The sequence below is a fragment of the Xenopus laevis genome, chromosome 9_10S (assembly GCF_017654675.1).
Source record: "Xenopus laevis strain J_2021 chromosome 9_10S, Xenopus_laevis_v10.1, whole genome shotgun sequence".
Taxonomy (NCBI): domain Eukaryota; kingdom Metazoa; phylum Chordata; class Amphibia; order Anura; family Pipidae; genus Xenopus; species Xenopus laevis.
Window position 1 is genome coordinate 44,829,261 of NC_054388.1, and position 25,992 is coordinate 44,855,252.

The following is a 25,992-nucleotide window of genomic DNA, read 5'->3' on the forward strand; positions in this document are numbered from 1 at the left end:
TCTCTATGCCTCTTTATGATATATATATATATATATATATATATATATATATATATATATATATATATATATATATATATATATATATATAGGCACACAGCTATATTCCCCAACTTGTCTTACTGGGGGATACAATGTGGCAGCACTCTTCAATATGTATAAATACAAATATAATATAATGTTCTGGGAAACAACATGGCAGCTCCCGTCTAGATTTATAAATACAAACATTGGGGAAAATATTCTGGGATATAATGCACAGATAATAAAATCAAAAACAATAATCACATACTATTATGAAACCTACTGCACATTGGATTGCAAGCTCTTCAGGATTGGAGTGCCTTTTTCATTTAAGTCATTATGCTACCGTTTGTGGGATTCAGTAATTTGTTCCTTTCTCAGTGTCAGTCTAGACTACTCCCAGGCTACTGATTGGCCATTAATAAATGTTCCCATTGGCAACCTTTATAAATATATAAATTAATGTATTAGTAAGTATAAGCCCTGTGGCGCTGTTCCCTTACAGCCCTATGGGAAACACTGGATTGTGGTGAGAAGTAGTACTGCAACACATCATCTATAAACCTATTTTCATCTCTCCCATATTTGTTAACCAGTTAAAACATATTTATATTGAGGGCAGAGAGGTGACATAACTTAATTAAACCTGAGACTTTTGGTCGTATCGTTGGCCTCACAGCCAGCAAGAGGTAAATTATAACCCTCCACTTGCTATTGGCTGATATAGAGACCTAATGCTTGGGCTCCATCCATCTGTTAATGTCACTTATTGTCATGAATCCATTGTGTTCCACTGTGAGAGGCATCAGCAGCAGGAAATCCATGATAATTGTCCAGGGGAATTAAAGGAAATACCCTCAGGGGGTACAGATGGGATGGGGGGGGCTGCACAGGTTACTTTGCTAGTGAGTCGGGCCAGACAAGGCTGGAGATGAGGGCAGGTAACACAGACATTTAATCCCATAGCGTGGCTGAGATTAGAGGGAGGAAGGCGGGAGACTGTTTTTAGTGAATGGATCTTTGTGGGGGAGATTAATGTGGTCTATGGATTGTAAATGCCATTGAGGGAGTCACAGAGGCAGGGCAGAGTGCATTATGGGTGGGATCAGGAAGATAGGTGCCATGTGTGTGGGGAAATCAGATGAGAATATCTGCAGTACTGGTCTGAAAACATAAATGGCTGAAAGGGATTATGTGTTGGGGACAACTGGTAGAATTTAGGGGGCGCTCTAGGCTACCTACACATTAGAGTAACGCACATGGCGAGTGCATTGGAAAAATGACAAGCTCACACAGCTGGTGGGTCAAATGGGGCTGAGCCCATAGTCTGGCAACAACAATCAAAGCAGGCTGGGGGCCACGCAGACCTATCAAATGAGGGCCAAACTCATGGCCTTTTGTCATTCCTAATAGGATTATCCAGCCTCCTCAGTGTCCATCTAGCTGAGCCCTGAGTAGAGATCCACTGGCCCCATGCATAGGCCAGGCCAGAGGTGGCCACATGTAGCCAGGGAAAGTTCTTGCATCACCAGCTTCAACTGAATCCAATCCAACTCTATAGTGGGCAAACTCTACACATCCAACCATGTCACCCACAGCCCCACATTCCAGTAGAGTGGCAGCTCCTCAAGGGCAGACCCTAGTCCTTACATTCCTTATTATTAGGTAATAATAAGATCTAGGTATGTGCTTCAGAGCATATTTGCCCCATCCCAACCCCAGACCCTGGGTACAAATGTGTTGACAGGCCCGTCTGCTCTGCCCATTTCTATGTCCTGCTTTCTAATTAGGGATGCACCGAATCCACTCTAGGGGTGGGAAGGGGAAAACATTTTTTACTTCCTGGTTTTGTGACAAGCAATTCGCCTCCCCGCCCTTTAATTTGCACATGTAAATTAGGATTCGGATTCGGTTGGGCCAGGCAAAAGGATTCAGCCGAATCCTGGCCGAATCCCGAACCAAATCCAGGATTCGGTGCATCCCTATTTCTAATATAAGGCATCAGTACCCGCAGGATCAGGAGTAAATCTAGACATCCCTGGGCCCAACAGCAAAACGACTTTAGTGCCCGCACCCTCCATAAGATATTTGTTCATGAAATGGCTTCTGAGTAGAGACTCATCCTGTAATCAGTGAAACTGACTGTGAGTTTCTGCTGATCTGCATTGCTGGGATTTAGAAGCAGAAAACAGAATACAACTTCATTTACATTTTGTCACATTTGGCCTACAGGCTCACTACAATGAATTCAATAGAAAAATACAAAGGTATGGAAATGTATATTCCTACACCTGAGACTTTCTGCTTATTCAACCTCAAATCATTTTTACACCCACCCCATTGTTTCACCGCATCCTATTGTTAATTGAATAGCACCATAATATTGTTACTGAATTTATGCAAATTAATCACTTATTCTCTTTGAGTTCAACAGGTTCAACATCTCAGGAAGGGGTGCACATACAGGCAAATTACCTATGGTGGCCTTGCCTGTGTTCCACCACTGTGTAAAATAAGAAACACTTTGTCCCAATATGTAATAAAAGGCACAAATATTGCCCAGGTGCAGTAACCCATAGCAGCCAATTAAATACTTGCTAGTAAATGATACCTACTGATTGGTTGCATCTGGGCAAACTTTGTTACCTAAACCCATTTGCTGGCAATATGCCTCTCTAGTGCTTTCATTAAACAACCTGTGCCATCTAGTGGTCAAACTTCAGAATGCACCAGTAACTCCTTATCTCCTTTTGCCCCAAGTGTCTATAGACTGCAGGCTACACAGTTTTATTATGATATTAAACTGTTGGCTGTAGGGAATGAATGATACAAATTATATGAACAGGCTATAAGCTCCTTTGTGCAGGGTCCAATACAGATGCATGATGCATATATTCCCAATTGTATTGAAAGCTTATAGACCAATGCACTACATTTTATGCCTAGTTTGGCAAGCCCTTGTGCTGTCATTAGACTTGAGACTCATTAGTGGCAGAACCTGCAAATATGCCAATATATTGTATGCTCAATAAATCAGTAAATATTAGGGTTCCTATTACATTATGGTACAGGGCCATCAGGGGGGCACAGGGGGTACAAGTGTACTAGGCCCGGGCCTAAAGGGGGTCCGGGAGTGCTTAACTTTTCTAAAGAGCCGGGCCCCCCTTGACAGCGCCAAAGCCGTGTTGCCTCCTTCCAAAGTTCCGAACAGCCGAAATGTGGAATTGCTGAAAAAGCCGAACAGCCGAAGTCCCAAAGCCTTGAAAAGACCCTAAGCCACGAAAATAGCCGAAATTGAAGTCCTGAAGAGGCGAAAAGACCCGTCATGAAAGGAGGCGAAGTTGCAGTCCTGAAGCCACGAGTTCAATGCCTCTGAACACCAATTTGTGCGTTTTTTTATTTATATTTTAATCCCCTGGCCACAAATGTATTATTTTAATACTCTATTGGCCCGTTCCACCAATGTTTTTTTTAAAAATATTCTTAGGGGCCCCAATTTTCTTTTAACTTGTAAGGGGGGCTCTGGCGCCAATTGTTTTTTTTCTAAAATATTCTTTGTGGTCCCAATTTTTTTTAAACTTATAAGGGAGGCCCTGGCGCCAATGTTTTTTTAAAAAATGTTCTTTGGGGCCCCAATTTTTTTTAACTTGTAAGGGGGGTCATGCCACCAATGCTTTTTAAAAAAACTTTTATGGGGGGCCCTGGGGCCAATTTTTTTTTAATTTATAGGGGGGACCTGGTCCCCAATAGCTTTTTATAACTTGTGTGTGTGGGTTACCTTTTTTAGCGCTGATGTCTGTGCGGTCTTTAACTGTGATGTGGAGTGGACAGGATCTGGAACGGGGCTTGGGGGCCAGGGTGGGGTTGGGGGGGGCCCCCAAAAATTTTGTTGTACGGGGCCCCGTGATTTCTAACGGCAGCCCTGTTATGGTCTCTACTGCTAGCAACTGTATCCCCTAACAATGCCTCTCAGCGAGTGAAATGACCATGACATTCAATTTATTTATTCAATTTCAGTTTTTTCCCAAATAAAACAGCATCAGAACAACAACATGGGGTGAGTATGAGATTGGGCAGTCCATGTGTCCTGCAGTATTGCTATTGACAGCCATGCAGTAGCCTTGAGATCAATCAGTCCATGTTTCTGTGCGCAGTTAGAATTGCAGAAGTTGTGATGCCAAAGTCAGTCCTAAAGAGTAGTAGATTTGTATCCATACCCTTTCCCCCACGCAGACAGGCATTACACAGGGCAAGCATTATCTGAGCATATAGGGGTATTTCCAGCGCAGTATCGCCCCATCTGTGCTAACACTGATTAAATACTTGGAAAGGGAACAGATTTTCAGATGGGTGATATTCCCGCTGTGCCCAATGCCCATGTGGGTCACTTCGCCCTCATTGTAATCCCAAACTTTCACCAGCTTGTCATCACCACCTGTCATGTAAGAAAAGCAAAGGGGTATAGTTAGTTTTCGTTCAGACCTGATGATACTCAGGACTGGTAGTGTGAATAGCCTATGATTAAGTGCCGGATGGCATGAAACGCGTAAGGCTATGTATTCATTTACTTTGTGGCCTAAAAAAAGTTCTCAGTTCTTTTACAAGCCTGTTTGTGGGATCTGTGAATGCCTGTTGTTTTCTCCTTTGATTGGATACCTTCACCTCGAGCTGTAGGGCTGAGGCATGAGCACCCAGACCCCACGTATCACTGGTGAGATAATCCACTTGTTGGTTTTACATTGGGATTTTTTACATTACCTGTAACAAAGTGGATGCCTTCATCACATATATCCATCCCATTAATGGCCCCAGACATGGACCCTTCCAGTTCTCTGATGGCTGAGCCATCAAACACCTCCCAGTATCCAATCTGCAAGGGACAATAACAGTTAAAAAAATCTGGTTAATCGCATATTGCAGAGCTCGCTGGCACCAGTATAAGGGTGGAGCTATTTCTGCATGGTTTTATCCTGGTCACTGACTGGTAACTAAGAAAAGCAAATAAGGATTTGGGGCACAGCCTCACCTTCCTGTCCGTGCCACTGGTGATAAACTGGAATTCCTTGGGGTGGTAACACACACATCGGAACAGCGTGTTGGACATGACCATCTGGATTCGTGTAAAACGACTGGGAAATGAAACGAAAACAACTTGCTGAAATGGCAGAACAATATCATGGGTGTAATCTCATATGGCCTGCAGTTCCCAGGCTTGGGTTTGGTTGCTCTGGTTTAATTACCCTAGCAACCAGACAGTTTTTGGGAAGTCAGACTGGAATAGGAATAGGAGAGAGAGAGAGAGAACAGAAACATAAGTAATAACAATGGAAACCCTGACAACTAGTTCACGTTAAATTAACTTTTAGTATGTTATAGAATGGCCAATTTAAAGCAACTTTTAAATTGGTCGTAATTATTTATTTTTCATAGTTTTTTCATTATTATTATGACTCTTTTCAACTTTGACATGGGGGTCACTGACCCCATCTAAAAACCAATGCTCTGTAAGGCTACAAATGTATAGTTATTGCTACTTTTTATTACTCATGTTCCTATTCCTATTCCAGTCTCTTATTCAAATCAATGCATGGTTGCTAGTGTCATTTGGACTTAGCAACTAGATGGCTGAAAATGCAAACTGGAGAGATGCTGAATAAAAAGCTAAGTAACTAAAAAAAACACAAATAATAAAAAATGAAAACCAATTGCAAATTGTCTCAGAATGTCACTAAAGTTTAATTTAAAAGTGAGCAACCCCTTAAACATTCCATTAGCCTCTGCACTCAGTGATACCCACACAATGTCCCAGATGATACAGGTGCCATCAGAACTGGCTGTGAGACACTCTCGATTATTCCCCTTTAACTTGATGCAGGTGACAGAAGACTTGTGTTCCTTCATGGACTGCACTAGTCGCTGTGTCTCTTTGCTGATCTCCCAGATCCGAACCTGCAGGGCAGGAATAAGGTGAATGTAACCCCTGGATGCCAGTTTGGTGTCATATCCAGTAAGGGAGTTCATAGCTACTCACCTGCCCCTCTCCTCCTCCACTCACTATCCTTTTGCAGTCACTAGTCGCAGCAATGGCTGTCACTCCCATGCTGTGGGCATTCTCTATACAGTATATCAACCGTCCACTTTCTGGCATAAAAGCCCGGATCCTGCCATCGCTCCAAGCTGGGGGAATGGTCAGACATTGTGAGATTTCTAGTGACATCCCTGCCAGGCAGCTAGGAGTCCTACACTACTACTTGTGTGGGCATTTATCAAGCCAGTTGTGCTTCTCTCACCTGATATGATGCTTTTCCCATCTCTCATGAAATCAATGGCAAGGCAAGTCATATTGGGAACAGTGATCCGGAGCATTTCCTTGTGGGTCGTTGTGTGCCAGACTCGAATGTCATTCTTGGAGCAGGTGGCAAAGAGCTCAGAGGTGCCACTGAGGGAACAAAGTGAGGGGCACAATATGAATACTATGAGATAAAATGACCTGGCACTGCATTCATTTCCCTCCCAAGCTTCAAAAACCCCTTTGGGGTTCATTCTTTAAGCAGGAAGCATACGACATTAAGACATAGGGTTACTGTACACACCAAAATGTACAGCAGTTGCATGACAACAGAGACCCCGCCCATGTCCTGGTGTCCACCTCACACCGATACCATAATCAATAACACTTCCCTTGTTAGTAGCTTCTCAGAAATGACCAAACTTAATTTCCCAGCATGCTCAGCAAGTAGAGAGCCAGGCACAGGAAGGCACCCAATCTGTGACTTACAAGGGAAAGGTGATGTCATTGATGGCCTCACTATGACAAGTGGTGATGAGCTCCTCTTTAAATTCTGGGTAGTTAAATCTGTATATCTGTGCCCCTCCTGTGCCCACGAAAAACTGGTGGCCATGGCCTCTGAGTGAGATTGAAGCGACGGAGCCCTGGAGCTGGACAGTCCTGCAAGTGCAAAACAGAATACATCTGTTAACCCCTAAACTGCGGCCCCTTTTAAAATACTCCCCACAGTTATTTCTCGGGTGATGGTTTTGGCCTAGAAAACACTTACTTGGCTGCTTTGTAGTTTGGACCTTTGCAAAGCGCCAGCTTTCCATCTCCAGAACCGATAAGCAACTCGCCAGTCTTTAGCAGTGCCAAAGCCGTCACACCCTGGCAAGGACAAGCAACGGTCAGCATATATTCACTTTCCCTGTTCTAACTGCTCGTTGGCCCAGGCAAAGGGTTTGTCCTGCTGTGCTTGGCCAATGAACGTCACTGTAGGTAACTGACTCACCAGGCTGAACTTGCCCTTCTGTGGAGTGCAGCTGTTCAGTAGCTTGTTCTTGGTGTTGATTTTAAGGATGTCCCCCGTGGTGGTGCCACAGTAGAAGCAGCTGTCATCCTCTGCCACCTGGGAAACAGGTATTTATTATGCACGAATCCCTTGTTTCTCTACTGCCACCTGCTGTTGGTTCCTACTGAACCAAACCTGTGCCACTATGCACTGGCATGATCCATCAAATGGATATTTAAAGTCTTTTTCTTCTCCTAGACAAGCTTGATAAAGGGCCATGTGGCTTGAAACGTTGTTGCATTTGTTTAGATGATAAAGCCATGAAGTAACAATAAAGGTTTTTTTTAAATAATTTTCAAGACTGGTGCTGTCTTCTACGATCTCTTTCTTCTCCTGCCAATCCACAAGTATTATAAAGTATCACTGCTTGTAATGCTAAATATATGCAAACCTCCTACCATAAAGCATGACTAGGTTGCTATTCCTTGCTGGAAGGTAGCAGACTTAATCACATGGCTCCCAGAAAACACCTACCCCCATACAAACAAAGCTAAACTAAATCAGTACTTTCCAACAGAACTCTACTTGACCCAACATTACAAATTGATGGTTCCTCTCAACTGACTCACTTGCAGGCAGGTTACCACTCTCTTCAGCTGGCCCAACTGGCATTCAGTAGGCCGCATCTTCCTGTTGGGCAGATCCAGATCCCAGACACGAAGTGTCCCGCTGGTGACAGAACATATATATATATATCAATTATTATAATAACAATTGATTTACAACAGTCATGGTTCTATCACGGTAAGTGAATACATAAAGGAGGAGCCCAGTTCTCCCAATAGTATATTTTATTGGACAAGAATTGAGGGTTTCCTGATAGTTTATTCTAATAGTTATGTCCCACAATGGGCACCAATCTATCCACACACCATAAAAGGAGCCACTGTATGGGAACAGAGTGGTCCCCATTGTGGTACCTGAAGGTTATATAACCATAGCCAGCTATGCTGCAATTTCCCAGTTTCCTACAAGAACAGAATCTTGGAAGATGGGCTAAAACCAGGTACTTACTCTCCTCCAGTCATGAAGATCTCATCACTGTTGTGAGTGAAGATGACGCTGGTGGCATGTCCAGAGCTAAGGGAAGAAGCTGGGCTGCCACAAATGGCTTCTCGCTTTGCTACGTTCCACACGACGACACTGCCAGAGGTAAAAGCACGGGTGCAAGTGAATAAAGGGCAGATAAGTGACAATAAAGAACATAGCAGTATTTCTCTAGGATTAAAGGAGCTAAAGATCCATCATATATAACAAATGGCTACTAGTTGGTTTAGAGAAACCCACAATGACTGGAGGTGGAGGAAAAAGGGTCTTAAAGGACATGTAAAGCCTACATTTTCCTACTATGTATTTAAGTTGGGCATATCTTCCCCACCCAAGCCACATAATTTGTACTGCATATACCCCTTCCATTAGCCATCACATTTTCCTAAAACAAATAGCAGCTTTCACCAGGGGGCCATGTTCCCCCACATCATCAGTAACATCGACATCTGCAAACAGGACATGCTATAAAGTTCATGCAATGCAGAATGCAGGTTTACACAGGCACAACATACTTTAATAAAAAGTTCTTCTGGGGTTGAGCACTGTAATGGTTCAGCTGAGCTCAGGAGAGGTGGTTAGGAGAAAAAAATAGGATCAGACACCTAGAGCAGAGTTTCAATGGGAACCAGCAATGCTATCTAATCAGGGCTGTTACACTGGAGGGTGTGTTTAGTAATCTGAGCTGATAAGAACTGAGCATACTCATAAATGAACAGCCAAAGCAAATTCCGGAGGGAGGGGCCAAGTAGGCTAGTGGAGTAGAAGGATTTCTAAGTTGTAAAGGGGAAGCTGAAACCTTTTAGCAACCACAGTGCCAGGTATCTAAAGATTTCAAAAAGGCTGTTCACTGATTACATTTTTGTAGAGGGGATATACATGTCCTTTAAGGGGTCTTTAAATTCTGTTGATACCAGCCCCCTGGGAAAAAAGGAACTCAGGAGTTACTTGCCTTCCATCATCTTGGCCTCCGAGGGACACCAGGTACTGGTCATTAGGAGAAAAGGCCAAAGCCTGCACCTTGACCTTGTGCAGTGTCAGTTTGGCGCAGGCCTCACGTCTGCTGTAATCCCACAGGAGAATGTCTGCCTGCGGAAACAACAGACAGTTAAATAAATAAAGGAAAAATAAGAATAGTTAGTCCTTTAGATTTGTTTTCTCTTTCCGATCCTTTTCCAGTCTCTCAGCTGGACATGAAAATCACACATATAAAAAAGCGGATCAGCGCCTAGGGCAATGGAGAAAACAGAAAACAAAACAAAAATATGGTGTACAACGTTTGGGTCCCTCAAACAGCACCCTGTGTTAGAAAGAGAAAACTCTCTTGTGTATGTTCCCCTTTAAAGAAAACATTTTTACTCCTCCAAATAGTGCATGAATGTTTATTTGGGAAACTTTCACCAGATTTGGCCAAAATGCCTACTTTCCTTTTTTATTTGTCTGTGAGCACTGGTTGGGGATCACTGCTGTAATGCACCACTCTTTTGATACAAGAAAACCTTAGTCCCTTACCTTAAATCCCATGTAGGTGACCTGACCAGACGCCAGGTATCGGCCACTCCGGGACACTGCCACACAGGACACATTATTGGTGTGACCCTGAAGGAACTGCTGCTTGCGGGTGTTGAGGTTTTCAATAATGATGGTGCACCCCAGGGGGTATATCAGATGCTCTCTATCAGGGTGACTGATCAGGCCAGATGCAACATGTCCTAAATGACACAGAAGCAGACTGCTTGGACAATCACAAAACATAATTTGATTTATTAAATGGGCTTGGGCAACATTATTGTGCCAGCCAGGGGGTTATCAGGTACCGGACTGACTCTCTTAACTTCAGCAAAAACACCAATGGTCCTTCCTTGCTTTTTTAGGTTTATACTGATATCTGATCCTCATAATTGGGTTCCCCTTGTCTTGTTATCTAAGCAACTTTTCAATTGGTCTTCATTATTTATTTTTTATAGTTTTTTTTAATTATTACTTCTTCTGGCTCTTTCCAACTTTCAATGGAGGTCACTGACCCCCTCTAAAAACAAATGCTCTGTAAGGCTTCTCATTTGTTGTTATAGCTACTTTTTACTACTAATTTTTCTATTTAGGCTCTCTCCTATTCATAAATCAGTCTCTTATTCAAATCAATGCATGGTTGCTAGGGTAATTGGGACCCTAGCAATCAGATTGCTGAAATTGCAAACAGGAGAGCTGCTGAATGCCAAAAACCACAAATTATAAAAAATGAAAACTAAATGCAAAATGCCTTAGAATATCACTCTCTACATTATAATAAATTTTAAATCAAAGGTGAACAATCCCTTAGTGTAAAGTTTCATTTTTCAACTTATAAAGCAGCTCTGGGAGGGGGAGCCGACGACTCTTTAACTGTTCTAAATTGATACATTTAGGGTAGAACCAGGGTTGGACTGGGCCCCGGCTCTTTTGGGCCCTGCGGGCCCAGACCAGCTCCCTGCACTTCCACCTTAGCTCCAGGATCCAGTATGCGCCGGCCCATAGACGCTCCTGCACTTCCTCCTGTATGCACATGCATGCGCGTGGGGAGGGTGTGCCGGCCCAGAACCGCTTACTGAAGTTTCTGCTTACCTCCTGGACCCCGGTCGCGTCGCAAAAGGTTTGCGTGTGCGCAAAAGGTTTGCGTGTGCGCAAACGCATGCACAGGAGGGGAGGTGGGTGATTTCCTGGCCTATAGGACTTTGCAGCTGGGGGGCCCAGTGGATGGTGTGGGGGGGGGGCCCTGAGGCTGCGGCCCAGTGGTGCATCTAACAGTCGTGTCATGTCGGATGAACACTGCAACACCATCCAACATTGCTGTTGCTTACCTTATTTTCCGTCACATCCGACTTGACGCATGCGTCTGGCACAGCGTGTCTGATCCATCTAAAACGTGTGGAAATCGCCCATGTAGTTCTACCAGGCCCAGACTGGCTATATGCGGGTTCTGGCAAATGCCAGAGGGGCTGCTGTAAGTTGCCATAGACAGTAACTATTTACTCGGCTGGTGGGGCTCTTTGGGCCTCTATGTGGGCTGTTTGGGCCTCTGTATACCTGAAACGCCAGGGCCTATTTTGATTCCCAGTCCAGACCTGAGTTCTACCCTAAGTTGATACATTTATCTTTGTCCCTGCTGAGCAGAATCCATGAGTTTCATTAAAGGGGAAATCTGGCTTCCAAAACTCAGAAACACATGACACAGAAACCCCTAATATACACATCACAGTTACCTGTTTCTTCAATAAGTATGAATAAATGTCATTTTCTATGCTGATATCCAGCTGTTTAACAGTTCTTCTCTTTCTGCATCATTTGAAATCCTGGCAGGGAAGGAAGGACTAAACACTGATGTTACAAATTGTAATAACTTCTCCACAGCTTACAGACAGCATGTAGGAACTACATAACCCACAATACATTGCACTGTGATGTTCCTTTCCTTATTGAAATAATGTGTGCAGTGAATTGTGGGGTTTGGAGGATGCAGGCTGAGGAGAGATTAGAGGAGAGACAGTAGTCAGCCAGCTCAGCAAAGTAGTCAGAAAGATCAGCAGGAGAGCAGGGGGCTAGGTTTAGGCAACTGTTGCAAACCATTAAAAACCATGAAAAGTCTGCATATTTTTTATTTTAAATTATATAATTTAAATGATGTATATTGCAAAGTTGCTTGAAATTATGTTTACTTTTCAAAAAGCTTAAGTTATTTTTTTTTGTGGAGTTCTCCTTCAACCTTACATTTTGGGAAAACGATAAAGAATAAAAAAAAATGGAAAGGAATTGAAAGGAAAAAAAGTCTTTATTTCTAGTAAACAATTTGAAAATAACTAAACTGAAAAAAAAAAAAAAAGGTTTTGGAAGGTGAACAGAGTCTGGGCCCTCCCAGATGCCCTTGCTGCTGCCAGTTCTTTAGAAGAAGTTCCAATGATTTGCCACAACCCTCACACCCTGGCTGGCTGAGCAGCTGATGGACATGATGCAGGCTGTAATGATTTTGTGGAGCCATGCAGCAGTTTATAGAACATGAAAGGTCATTATTCATGCAGATTTCCTCAGTATATCTATAAATTGACAGTCTATGCCCATTGCCCAGAGGCGCACAATCTCCATCAGTCCTGCTGCTGCTGCTGCTGCTGCTGCCAGTGCAAAAACTTAGTCTCCCTTGCGCCCCATATGTCAGACCCGTGTAGCCCTCTACCCGCCATCCCCGCTTTTTCTCACCATTAAACCCGATGATCCCCTGCAGCTCCAGTCGGTTCTCTTCTCCTTGTCCCTGTCCAGCCATCACTGCTCTCCGCTTCTCCCGTCGCCAAGCAACCTTCAACTTATCGCCTATTTACCTGTTACCAGGCAACCAAAACCCTACGCATGCGCGCTACCACCAGTCTCGCCCTTTAATGCGCTTGCGCAAATCCAAACAGCGTCAGCCGAGTCTCCAAGCCGCATGCGCAGTACGTTTTAGGAACATGATTTCTTCCGAGTTTTGACCACAAATCTGTTCTGCTACATTTAATCCTGCATTGGCAAGGGAAGCAGTTTGGCCGGTTCTGTTTATATTCCTGTGTGGCCAAACCACTACATATTGCGCTCCAAGTCACACTGCAAAGCTTAAAAGGCTTGTTCACCTTTAAATTAACTTTAAGTATGCTGCAGAGTGTGACATTCTGTGACAATATATAATTTGTTTTCATTTTTTTTTTTTATTATTTGTCATTTTTGAGTTATTATTTAGCTTTTTTTTCATCGGTTTTCCAGTTTGCAATTTCAGCAGCCTGGTTGCTAGGGTCCAAATTATCCTAGCAACCATGCATTAACGTGAATAAAAGACTGGAAGATGAACAGGAGAGGGCTGAATTGAACGACGAGGAATAAGAAGAAAAAAAGAGCAATAACAAAACATATATAGCTTTACAGAGCATTTGTTTTTAAGAAGGGGTCAGTGACCCCCATTTGAAAATTGGTTACAGTCAGTAGAAGAAAGCGAAAAATTATAAAAAAATTATGGGCAATTGAAAAGTTACTTAAAATTAGCCATCATATGACATACTTAAAGTTATCTTAAAGGTGAACCTCCCCTTAAAATAAATGATTGCATCAGTAGTATCCTTGAGTGCCGGTGTTTCTTCCATATCTACATGTTGATTAGAGGTCATCCCTCTCTCACTGTGCACCAGGGAGTTCCTAGCCCGGAAGGCCAGGGTGTGCGAGGCGGCCCGTTCTGTTTCTATCCTTGAAAAGTTTCACCCTTTCCCCTCCCCAATCAGCCAATCTGTGAGAATTGGAAGTTAGGTCTTTTACAATGAAATGAATGGGGGGGCAGGCTTCATAAAAAAAGAAAAAAAACACATAAGGAAACTTTCACTAAATTTGTTAAAAGAAAAAAACTTTATTTTTCATCTTTGGTAAAACTAATTAGCCAAACATCCGACAAAATATCAAAGGAAAAATAAGAAAGCTAATGAATGAAAGTAGCTCAGAATGCAGTAACGCGGTCTGTCTATGGATGTGATACAGCAAATCAGACATAATGTACAAAGTGGAGTCTAAGGTCAGGACTCCACGGACGATTCTGACGCGATCCGACGCGCTGCACGCTGCGTCTGCATCCGACAGTCGTGTCGCGTCACATCCACAATGCGACATGATCCAACAATAGAATTACTTACCGTATTTTTGTCGCATCCAACGTGACGCCTTCGTTTTTATGCAGCACGTTGGATCTCGGCAGTGGGCAATATAATTGTATGTATAGGTTACAGCTGAACTACATCTTATAGACGGACACCTAGGGTCCCAGTGTGATCAGGATCTTTCTATTTTTTTTTTTTCAATTATTATTTCATTTTTTTTTTTTTAATATTCAAATCTTTTTATTTGTGCTGCTTGGTCCAGTTGGGCACACCTGCTGGGAGAAGAAGGCAGGTAAGGCGTGTGCAACTAGATAAACGTAAGTCTAGTTGCACCAAACCTGACCTGGTATAGAGAGCTCGGGTGCACACATTCAAACCCAGCAATAGCCTAGAAGAGGGGCCCATGTGAATGTAGCCTAAGGGCCCCCTCTCATTAATCTGCCACTGGATACTCTCTGCTCAGCATATGAAACAGCAAGCTTTCTCATTGGGACACTGCCCTATATCGCCCCCTACCTTGCTCCATAGAGGAGTTGGCTCAAGGCTGGACTTTGTTTATTTCACAGGGAAGCCAATGATTGGTTTTCTATTTAAAAGCATACACATGCACAAATGTAAGCACTAATAATCAAAGGTGGGTGTGGCTCATGATAATGATGTGCTCTTCCATCCTGGGGTGCAGTAAATGGAGAAAGTTAAAGCTTCTGATATATAAAACTAAGATTGTAGATTTGTGCCATCTATGGGTGTAGCAGTCATTCTTAATGGTGGTGTGATAATGCTAGGGGGTGGTAAAATAGCTATAATTATAATGAAGGGTATTTTTGGTGATGGGAAGACAGCAATACATGATATAAAATTACATTTCCAGTCATAAAAGTGGCTTTCTCATCAGAGCTGCAACTCTCAGCATAATGTACTGCCAAGGGGCCCTGGGAAGATTAGTTCAGCAATCGAGATAAGCCTTGAGATCTCACATGGGGGCAATTTACCTTTCTGCTCCTTTTGGTGGTTTAGAGGTGTATCTGTAGCATAAGAAGGGGGATAGGATTGCATTTCTTAGGATTGTACTGTGATATAAATTGTACAGCACAAATGGTTCCAGATAATATGTCCCTTATATATCTGTGCAGACACCAAGCAGTGATTTCAAGACTTTTTATATGCTCTCATAGATTATAACAAGGTTAAAGATATCACTGTAATCAGCCATTTGCGCAGAGTAGCAAGGATATCTTGGGCAGCACCTAAGTGGTCCCCTGAAATTATACTCCAATTGACCATCAAGCTGGGCATTCAGCCCTTTAGACTGGCTCCACCCAACAAAGGCTCCAGATTCCCCTGGGGAGGGAGCCCCACAGTTTGGAAACCACTTCCCTAGAGATTCCTTTGGTTGGAATGATGCTGTTTTGTTTCCCAGAGCTGGATCATGAAATCTGGCACCCCCAAACCTCCAAGTGCTGAATGTGGAAGTTTTCCTCGCAAAGAGGAGGGTTATCAAATGTTTCGCAGTGCTCTGTCCTCCCAATATTCAGGTCAGCATCAATATTTAGAGCTTGACCGCCTCCACCACCTGAAAGGAAATATAAGAGACAGCATTATGGTTTTGTTGACTGTGCCAAACTAGAATGAAACTTGCCAAGAGACCTGGCATTATGCCCTGAAACTTTGCAGGGGTCTCCCTGTCTGAAATTGCCCATATGTGTCCATTGCCTGTTCATTCTAATAAAAGGTGCACATTTGTGGGTGCATGCAGGGGCTGAGTTGCACCAACAGCTCTGTACTTTGTACTTTGCATAACATTCAGGGCAAGGGACAAAATGCAGTACAACTGTACCAGTGTCACATGGATGGGCCCTAAGGGGTGCAAATTGAGGCCTGGTTGCAAAATAGTATAAAAGCATAAACTTGTAGCTCTCCTCTTTCTACACACCACAACTCCAAAAAACATCAGCCACCTAAGATGTCTTGTGCTATTCTTTCCCAGGAACACTTCAGTTTAAAGTCTGTTTTTCTGTTCCCCTGCCAGTGATGTGGATTTGAATTCCCAGCTACATATTCTAATTTGCTGTTAGTTTTGGGTGACAGTCATGGGTGCACCTCTCATAATAAATTGCAGGAACAAACAGACAGGGAGACACCTGCTTCCTCCTCTTATACAGAGACTTCTTGGGGGGAAACATTGGGCAACCCGTGTATTATTAGTGAGTTATTTCATACAAGACAGTGTTCTATCTGCTGCCAGTAGTGTCCAATTAAAATGAATGAAAAACATCCTGCCGTATGGCAGTATTTATGACCACTCTCACCCACCCTTTTTTAAGACCTGACTTATTCTTGCTTTCTTTGGGTAATGCTAGTAGCTATTATACACACAGCTGTCACAATCTCCTATGAAGTCAGCCCCATACATATTAATCTTCCCAGCAGCCACTCACACGTGATACATTTCGGATCAGGCGCTTTACGGGCTTTGGCCAAGTCATCAAACTGACAGACTTGCAGGAAGCCACTGCCGCCAGGGTAAATCATATAAAACTGATAAACACTGGAGGGATCCAGAACAAAGTATTTTGGAAGGTAGATCTGTAGTATAAATATGATGAGCAAGACTATGTTATGAGCCTCCTCCCTGGAGCTTCTCGGAAAACTCTGGGTCTGATTAAAGAACAGCAGGACTGTTGCTGGGAATTCTAAATGTTTATGAAAATGATATGTATAACCTACTGGCCGTGCTTATTATTATTATTATTATGGTTTATTTATACAGCACCAACCTATTAAGCTGCTCTTATCAGATAATTTTAAATTATCTGATACACACACACTTCCCAAACATATGAGGTTGAATAGTGACTGTATGGTTTTTGGAGGCTGGAATGAAATCGAAGCACCCAGAGGAACCCATGCAGACATGAGGAGGACATTCAAACTTCACCAAGTGGCAAACAGTTTCCTAGTGAGAAGATACTGGTCATATCTTACCAATAACTTACCAATTATAATGCCACTGTTGTTCCCAGACATAAACATGGAGGCAGTTTTGGTTGGTAGCTGGAAGTGCCTGACGGACAGAAAGGGAGACAGCTGTTCACAGGAGCCATCTCCAGGGACTGTCAGGTAATTACGCAAGGGTGATGGGCTGCTGGGTGCAGAAGAAAGTGTTGGGGATGATGGACGCAGTGGAAATGTTGAGACTCGGGATCCATGAGAGTAAGAGCGGGGTCGGGAGAAGGGTGATGGAGGGGCTGACTTCACCAAATCTTGCTTCTTCACCACTACCCACTCGTATCTTTCCATCTCTGGTCTCACCTACAGGGGAATCAAGAGAATAAAGCTCAACAGAAGACCTTAGGGTAGAGCATTGGTAAAAGTAAAGATTGCAAATTCAACTAGAAGATCTACAGATATTGACAAAATACTTGAATACAGAACTTTTAGTAGTCTTTAAATTGTTTAGGTGGTTGTCCCTACATCATGAGTAAGTCAGCCAAACATGATACCTGGGCCTATCTGTAGTAGCCCCAATAGGAATCTCCATCCTTATCCAGACAACGTCTACTGTTGAACCAAAACTGCACCATTATACCAAAGAGTCCCCTTAACATAGAGATTTCTAAAAATCATAAAGTCATTCAAACACCCAGCCGTAATGGCCCCTAGATATATCTGGGGTCACTGTCAGGAAGGTGATCTAGACTTACACTAAATACGAAACATTCTCCTGTCCCAAAATATGTTGCCACTTGTCCAGAACATTTCCTCCTTTCGTTCCAGTCTGACGAGAGAAAGGATCCACAGACCTGCAAGACAAGATATCCCATGGTAATATTAGTTCTTGCCTAAGACATTTAAAGGAGAACTAAAGCTAAACTAAAGATCTGTGATTCCAAAGATGCCCCCAGTAGCTCCCCATCTTCTTTTCTGCTGATTCACTGCACATGCTCTGTGCTGCTGTCACTTACTGAGCTTAGGGACCAACTCACGATATGCTGTATATATATATATATATATATATATATATATATATATATATATATATATATATATATATATATATATATATATATATATATATATATATATAGATATACAGAGACCAGTATAATTAGCGTCAAAATTTAATAATCAGCCTTGTAACATCAGCTTATATTACAGGCAAACCTCATTTTCTGCTTGATAATTTGCAAAAACCACTAAGCTTAGCTCAGAGCCCACTGAGGATGTGAGTTTCGCTGACACTTTCTAAGATGGTGAACTGTAGGCTGATGCAAAAAGTTCAGTATATAAAATATGGCAATTTTAGCCATATTCATTTTTAGTTCTCCTTTAAATACATCTTTGTTCTACTGTCTCCATCTTGTCCTATTGTCTCCTTCTTATTCTACTGTCGTCATCTTGCCCTACTGTTTCCTTTATTCTCCAGTATCTAACTTGTTCTACTATCTCCATCTCCTCATACTGTCTCCAATCTGTTCTACTTTTTCCATCTTGTCCTATTGTCTATATTTTCATCTATTATCCTGTCATCTTGTCCTTCTGTATTTTTCTTGTTTTTTCTCTTACTGTCTTGTCTGTACCTTATTCTACTATGCCATCTTCTTCTGTCTCCATTTTGTTCTACTATTTCCATCATGTTCTACTGCCTCCATATTATCCAACTGTGTCCATTATGTCTTACTTTTTCCCTTGGTCTACTGTCTCCTTCTTGTCGTACTGCCTCCATATTGATCTACGATACCTGCTGTCCCAGATTTTCCAACCTATTAATGCTACAATCACTTCTATTTGCACCGTTCCAAAAGCAGGCCCGCATTTGTGGAAAGGCCACCAAGGCCCTGGCCTAGGGTGGCAGGAATTTAGGGGGCAGCATTCTGCCCAACCACACCCACATTGGTTCAAAAACACTGGGGATGTGCTAGAGATACAATCATTCTTTAAATTTTTAAGTCACCAATCCCTATTAAGGGGAGGGAACAGGGATGACGAAAGGCAGTGGGCCTAGGGGCGCCCTCTATGTAAATCAGGCACTGTCCAAATGATAGTTATATATTACAATGGACCCAATGGCACCATATATGAACTGCATTACCGGGGTCAGGTAGGATGGACTTATAGTTTTTTCCTTGTGCTCTTATAAGTACATGTGCATGCTAGAAATTAATGTAGTGTAAACTATGAGCAAATGTATATTTGCTTGCCCTTTGGTATTATAATAATACATGCTATTTTGTTTCAGTAGAACTCAATGGAACTAATTGGTGCATGTGACACTCTGGGTCACTATGGATGTCCTTTATCCCACCCCACCTGATTCATAGCTGTCTCGATGCAAGGCATGATGGGGTCTTCCCTGTGCTTGAGTTAATAGCAATACCTCTTCTCCTGTAGTCTTGATGAGTAGAATTGTGGGCTCGAAGCCTTCACAGTGAGAATAAAACCTGCCAACAGAGAGGGTCGGAATTAGTCTACGTGGGGAGAAAATCAGGAGGCTAATGGGTCCCAGACATACAACTGCTTTAGGGTGCCCAGTCAGAATCTATCATGTCTATCTGACATGGATATAGTAAGAAAAAGAGAGTTGGTGTTACCTCTGAAGGCTGTATCCATGCTCCATAGTGGAGAAGAGCAGAACTGGGGGGTACAGAGAAAATCTTTCTGGGATCCATGACCAAATGACCTTTATCTCCTGGGCTGTGACAATCACAGAATTAAAATCAAGCAGGTTGACAGCCATGTGGGCAGGTTGCCTGTAGGAGCAAGAAGGGGATTTTATCAGTGTCTTTTATAGTTAATGAAAAGCCTCAGAAGTATTACAGGGGGTCCTGAAGATTTGCTATAGAGCTCAGGTAACTGCTATTTACTCTACATGCCGACATGTTTAACTCTTTAACAACCTACCTGTGCACAAGTGGAACTATAAGGTAGCCAGACCCAGCTCACCACTACTTGATTGCTATGTGTTACTAGACCAAGGCAAACTGATCATGTCATTACATATCCCCTAAAACCTTTTGATAACCTCAGAGTTAATTCTCTGAAGGTGCAGTAGTACATCATCGTAAGCTACAAGCAACTTGTTGTTCGCAGGGTTTAATTACAAGGGTCTGAGCCACTGTGTTTACATGGAAAGAAGCCAACATGGGTAATTATTGCTTGGGCTGGCCATGCTTTGGTGAGTTTTAATAAGAGATCATGAATACACTGCTCTGTTATACAGCACCACTGTAATGCTTAATGACATTACTAGGCAGAGAGGCTGATACGGATTAGTTGCAACTGTAAATATTCAACCGGCATCTGTCAGCTGATCTTATGACAGGAGTATGATGATCATATAAACAACCAGGCTTGCCAAAGTTGAAAGTCAGTTCCACCCTCAGGGTAACATCACAAGGGGAAATAATGTTATACACATGTCTATGTAGATATTTCAGTTTAGCAGTAATCTTTATATATATATATATATATGTGGTATACTACATTTTTGCTATAAAGCCTATCCTTCAAGGCTTCATATGTGCTAGTGCAGTGATGCCCAAACAGTGCTCATCAACCCTTGGGATGTTGCTCCTAGTGACCTCAAAACAGGTGCTTATTTTTAAATTCTTGACTTGAGGCAAGTTTTGGTTGGATACAGATGTTCTACAAAACAGAGCCTCCTGTAGGCTGCCAGTCCTCATAGGGGCTACAAAGTGGCCAATCACAGCAGTTATTTGGCATCCCCATGTTTGTATTGCTCCCCAACTCTTTTTACAATTGATAGTGGCTTATGGGTAAAAAAGGTTGGGACACCTGTGCTAGAGGATTACCTCGGCTGCATTACAGTTATTCCTCTCTGGGACAGGGCTTTCCTGTTCGCCAGTTGCAGAAGCCAAAGCTCCTTGTGTGAGAAGAGTCTAATGCTGAATGCCCTCTCCAAAAGCTTTTGCACCGACAAATGGTGGGAGATGTTTTTTACAAAGTCTTGGATATCTGAACGGACATCTGTAACCTCATGGTCCACGTGGCTCCTGTAATGCTTCAGCAGAGCTAAGGCAACACGGTACAAAACCTTATTACCCTCAAGAAGAAAGATGTCAAATACTCGAATGGTGTACTCGAAGGGCAAAGATCCAAAGATCCACATGATCCAGTCAGAGAAGACCTCAGCAGAGTTCTCACAGCTAGTGGTAATAAACTTGTGTCCAGCCTGACAGTACTTTTTTGCTAGGTCCCCAAAGGTCATACACGAGGCCTCATAGGCCAGAAAGCTTTGGTCAACATAACACTTGTGGTTTTCTGTACACGAGATGAGTCGGCAGGCCCTCTCAAAGCACTCAGCCTCATTTTCACTGAAATGCAACAAAAGGGCCACAACAGGAGGCAAGGAGGGTGAATAAGTGATATCAGGATACTGGTTTCCAATACATATAAGAATCTTTTTAACGACTGTCTCCCCTTGAGCATTGAGGCAATATGCAGGGGGAAGGCAACCGTCCAAAAAATCCGGCAAGGGGTGATCCTTTATATCTCGTCTTCCAAACAGCCTTTCAGACACATCATGATACACACTGGCATCTGGGGTCCCTGAGCGACAGCGGATGTTTTTGATGATATGGTTGTACGCCTTAGCTCTTAGGCATTGCCTGCTGGCCCAATGACCTTCTCTAGCCATTCTCTTGAGCTCTTTGTGACTGTGGGGCAGCTCCTGAGGGGAAGGGCTCCTCCTTTCCTCTGTGACAGAGGGAAATCGGTCCCAGTCCACAAAGTGCCCACAGTCTGCATATGTGGTTGAGTTAATATCCCAGGCATCATCTTCTGAAATGATCAGAACAGGAGGAGGTTCGTAAGACATCACTGTAAAACAGAACAATGACACCAAATAAACTTTCATGTTCACTGAAAGAAGGTGACCTGAAATTGTATTTGAAATTGTACTATACTGTAACTTTGGCAATCATTAAAGGGGACCTGTCACCCTAAGAAATAATTCCCAAAGCTTTTCTATTGTGTATGTTAAAGGAGAAGTAAAGGCTATGTGAAGAAGTAAGCTAGAAATGTTGTTCATTATATTTTGAGATTCTGTATTAGTCCAAGGCAACCACAGCAAGCAGGCAGCAGCCATTCTTTTATTAAGGTAAGCTTTGTATCACCCCCAAATCTTTTATATGCACCAGAATGGGGAACCAGGTGCCCATGCCCATGTCCAGGCTACACAATTAGATTGTGAGGAGGGAAGGTAAATGAGAGGAGTGCAGTGGCATCTACGAAATGTTGAATGGAAAGTAAAAGTAACTGCACTGCCCAGACATAAAAAAATCTCTATAGTAAAAGTCCTTCAACATGAAAACATGAAACTCAAATCATTTTTTCTTTATTAAAACATCTTTACCTGTTATAAAGGTATTTATAAATTCCAGCTGTCAATTAAATATTGCCTGCCCCACTTCTCTTTGCCTGAGGTATAGAGTTGGGGCAGGCAATATATGATTGACAGCTGGAATTTCAGTTGATATTATATTGATATTATATTTTATTCTTTTTGTAATGTACCTCTCTATTCTTCTATTACACTTACTGCTTTGCATGATGGGATATTCTGGGATCTATCATTTTTTTATTTTACAGTGTTTCTATGGATATATAGTTTTTTTAACTGGAGCTGTATAATGTCCAGTGGTGACAATTTAGATGTGTACTGGCTAGTAACAGAAATAATCAGTGCAGTCCGCAGCATGCAACTTAAAGGCATACTGACACCTTATGAAAATGTCCTTGTGTACAGCAAAAACAAAGGCCATGGCCACCGTGGAAATTGAGTTTATTGGGATAGGCCCATGGTGTGACTTCTACAAAGAACATGTTATGTACGTGTTATGACTAATTACCAGCCATTTATTGTGAACTTAGGCTCTCTTTATGAAGCTTATGGATTCTGGAGTGATCCCATGCAAGCGCACCCGCAGTGCAGCCAAATGAGCTTCGTCTACTCCACAACAATCCTGTAGGCTCTGTTGATAGTAATTTTTGAGGTCAACAGTTGCCCTTGTTTAATCGTTCCTACATCATGCATTGCATAAATATTATTACTGAGTCATTTTATGGGGGGGAAAAGAATCACTCATAACTTCCATTATGGCCAATGTTTACCAAACACTGTTGTTCCACTGAATACTCTGCAATCCAGGAGCGCACCATTTAGTAAATGCAGATCGGAACCAGTTTTCTTTCTGTTTTTCAAGGCATTTGCTAATATCTTGGATTTCTGCTCTGTATAAAGTGATATAAAGAAAGCAACATAACAATGATCTGTGCCCTTTTATAAAATGATACGTTGATATATATATATATATATATATAGCTATATAGCAGCTAGTAAGTTGCAGGTAAAACTTAGTCCCTTTGTAAAATGTATAATTAAGCAATTTAATTCTTAATGAATCAGATGAAAACTGAGCATAGGACTGGCCAGATATGGGATGACTTTTTGTAGTTGGCCAGTTTAAATATATTGCAATATATGGACAAACAATCCCTGTTTTGTTTAAAGGGTAAGGCATTTTTCAGTAGCAGTATGCACAAAATGTCTCTGTCTTATATTGATAATGGGTTGAGTGCAGAGGACTCTTGTATTTGTCTATATGTATTTTGTGGTCACAGCCTCATTGCACCCCGGCCTAATGTTTTTAAAAATTAGTGGTGAGCACAACTTTCCCTTGTTTGTTATAGTTATACAGGAGCAGTGACCAGCTCCATGTTGTAGCTCCCACCCTTCCCGACTATAGTCAGGTGATCCCACTGGTGTCTAATAAAAGGGCAGCCAAGTTTGGGAGTTTTACTTTGAAAGCAGCTAGTAAGTTGCAGGTAAAACTTAGTCCCTTTGTAAAATGTATAATTAAGCAATTGAATTCTTAATGAATCAGATGAAAATTAAGCGTAGGACTGGCCAGATATGGGATGACTTTGACGTAGTTGGCCAGCTTAAATATATTGCAATATATGGACAAACAATCCCTGTTTTGTTTAAAGGGTAAGGCAAAAAGAGATAAAGTTTATTTGTTATTCCAACGTTTCTGTCTTCCTTGAGACCTTTGTCAAGGTGACAAGATGACTTTGACAAAGGTCTCAAGAAAGACCAAAACGTTGGAATAACAAATAAACTTTATCTCTTTTTCACCTCATTTTAAGACCTGTAAGTGCCTTGCTTTACATGATATTCTATCTGACGTTTCTGCAGTGTGCACCCAGGCTTTTTCTCCAGTAAGTGAGTGCAGCTATTTTTCATATATATATATATATATATATATATATATATATATATATATATATATATATATATATATATATATATATATATATATATATATATATATATATCTATATATATATCTATATATCTATATATATATATATCTATATATATATATATTAGACAGTACAGTATGAGGGTATAGTTTATGTACCCAGAACATATAACATGTATATGTGTGTATATATATATATATAAATGTGTATATAAATACTTAAATTGTCTTGCAAGGTTTACTAAAGATTGTATTAAAAAATTGTCCCCAGTTTTTATTGCCACACAGAGAGTGCCGTTATGAAAAAGAAAGCCAGAAATCATGCATAGTGGGAGAAATTTAAAGTCAGTTTTTTAACATGAGCAATGAAAAATTGTACATGGGAAGCAAGATACTTGATTGATATATTGATATATCATTAGTTATTTAATTATTATTATTATTAATAATATTAATAATAATCATAATAATAAATATAATATATGATTTTACTATATTATGATTTTTCTCTGTAATAATAAAACAGTAGTTTATACTTGATCCAAACTAAGATATAATTAATCCTTATTGGAATCAAAACCAGGCTATGGGGTTTATTTATTGTTTACATGATTTTCTAGTAGACTTTAGGTATGAAGTTCCAAATTACAGAAAGATCCATTATCCAGAAAACCCTAGGTCCCCAGCATTCTGAATTACAGGTCCCATACCTGTATACATTTCTATAATATAACAAGCTGAAATATATGAGTCACTTACCCAATGTAGTCTCGTCCTGTGCCAGTGATCTCAGTCTCTTGTGATTCTCAGCTGATTGTGCCTCAGTTCTCCCAGAATATCCTACTTTTAAGCAACTGCCTACAGGTCCCTTCCAACCCTCCCAGGGGCAAGTCCAGCCCACACCTGCGTGCACAGACTAACCAAAACTCCAGACTTTCTAAGTTGTTTTGTTGTTGCTGAGGTATTTTAGATACAAGATAGCAAAGTGGAAAAATTAAGTGACTTCATGCAATAAACATTTGTGTGATTTATAAAATTTTTCCTTTTCACATACATAGTGCCAAGCAGGGGCGCTCCTGCAATGAGGCAAGGTGCAATGCAATGAGGCCCAGTTACCAGGGGCGGCAAAAAGCTGCCTCTGGTAATTTTAAGAGCCGAATTTCCGTTTTTTAAAACAGAAATTCGGCTCTTCCAGTGCAACGAGCGCAATAGGACTAGCGATGCGTCCCCTCCTCGACCCGCTCCGATGCTACAAGTTAGAAGCGCGGAGCGGGAGGGGGCGGCAGCAGCCCCTGAAACGCGCCTTGTGCCAAGGAGTGTGTCATACACACCCATAAACATAAAACAATCTTCTACCATTAGCTTGTACCATTAGGAAGGGTGTAATCTTTAAAACTCACTGTGTAAACTGTGTAAACACTTTTACAGCATCTAAGCACTGTTTGCTGTATATATCCCGGTTAGTGGTTAGAGCGAAGTGTCATACAATCATTGCTGCAAGACTCATACCATCTCCTGTATAGGCATATGGGCGAATGGGTTACAAATAATTCTTATTTTATAATTTCTGCTAACCTTATATCATCACGTGTTCAGTATGCTGCATGTTACCAATAATTCTCCTGGTATTCATACCATATTCTTTACCTGGAATCT

The 25,992-nt window shown here is 41.8% G+C and overlaps 2 protein-coding genes across 3 annotated transcripts; both read right to left on the minus strand.

Moving 5' to 3' along the window:
* Positions 1-4,006: 4,006 nt before the first annotated feature.
* On the minus strand, positions 4,007-12,745 carry cfap52.S (cilia and flagella associated protein 52 S homeolog). The gene is given in 14 exon segments (NM_001091603.1): positions 4,007-4,459; positions 4,783-4,894; positions 5,051-5,153; positions 5,822-5,973; positions 6,056-6,201; positions 6,315-6,463; positions 6,803-6,973; positions 7,083-7,183; positions 7,308-7,424; positions 7,937-8,036; positions 8,382-8,510; positions 9,367-9,503; positions 9,927-10,126; positions 12,642-12,745. Coding segments are annotated over 14 exon segments (1,860 nt in total). The 5' UTR covers positions 12,706-12,745; the 3' UTR covers positions 4,007-4,280.
* Positions 12,746-13,786: 1,041 nt separating this feature from the next.
* On the minus strand, positions 13,787-25,193 carry LOC108702853 (TBC1 domain family member 24). Of its 2 annotated transcripts, XM_041578804.1 has the most exons (8): positions 25,096-25,193; positions 23,183-23,302; positions 20,863-21,889; positions 19,642-19,800; positions 19,428-19,491; positions 17,755-17,853; positions 17,047-17,362; positions 15,195-15,623 (listed from the first exon to the last, which is right to left on the minus strand). In XM_041578804.1, exons 3-8 carry the CDS (start codon positions 21,885-21,887, stop codon positions 15,478-15,480), a joined length of 1,809 nt encoding a protein of 602 aa, XP_041434738.1. In that variant the 5' UTR covers positions 21,888-21,889; positions 23,183-23,302; positions 25,096-25,193; the 3' UTR covers positions 15,195-15,477. The 2 variants fall into 2 exon arrangements, with proteins under 2 accessions (XP_018094067.1, XP_041434738.1); XM_018238578.2 differs by lacking the exon at positions 23,183-23,302 and having other exon boundaries at positions 13,787-15,623.
* Positions 25,194-25,992: the final 799 nt, after the last annotated feature.

Excerpts from the sequence above, each read along its gene's own strand:
- LOC108702853 (XM_018238578.2), bottom strand. The coding sequence starts at position 21,887 with ATGTCTTACGAACCTCCTCCTGTTCTGATCATTTCAGAAGATGATGCC. Across the intron at positions 19,801-20,862 it reads ATAACTGTAATGCAGCCGAG|GCAACCTGCCCACATGGCTG; the intron begins GTAATCCTCTAG and ends TTGCTCCTACAG. Across the intron at positions 17,854-19,427 it reads TCAAGACTACAGGAGAAGAG|GTCTGTGGATCCTTTCTCTC; the intron begins GTATTGCTATTA and ends CTTGTCTTGCAG.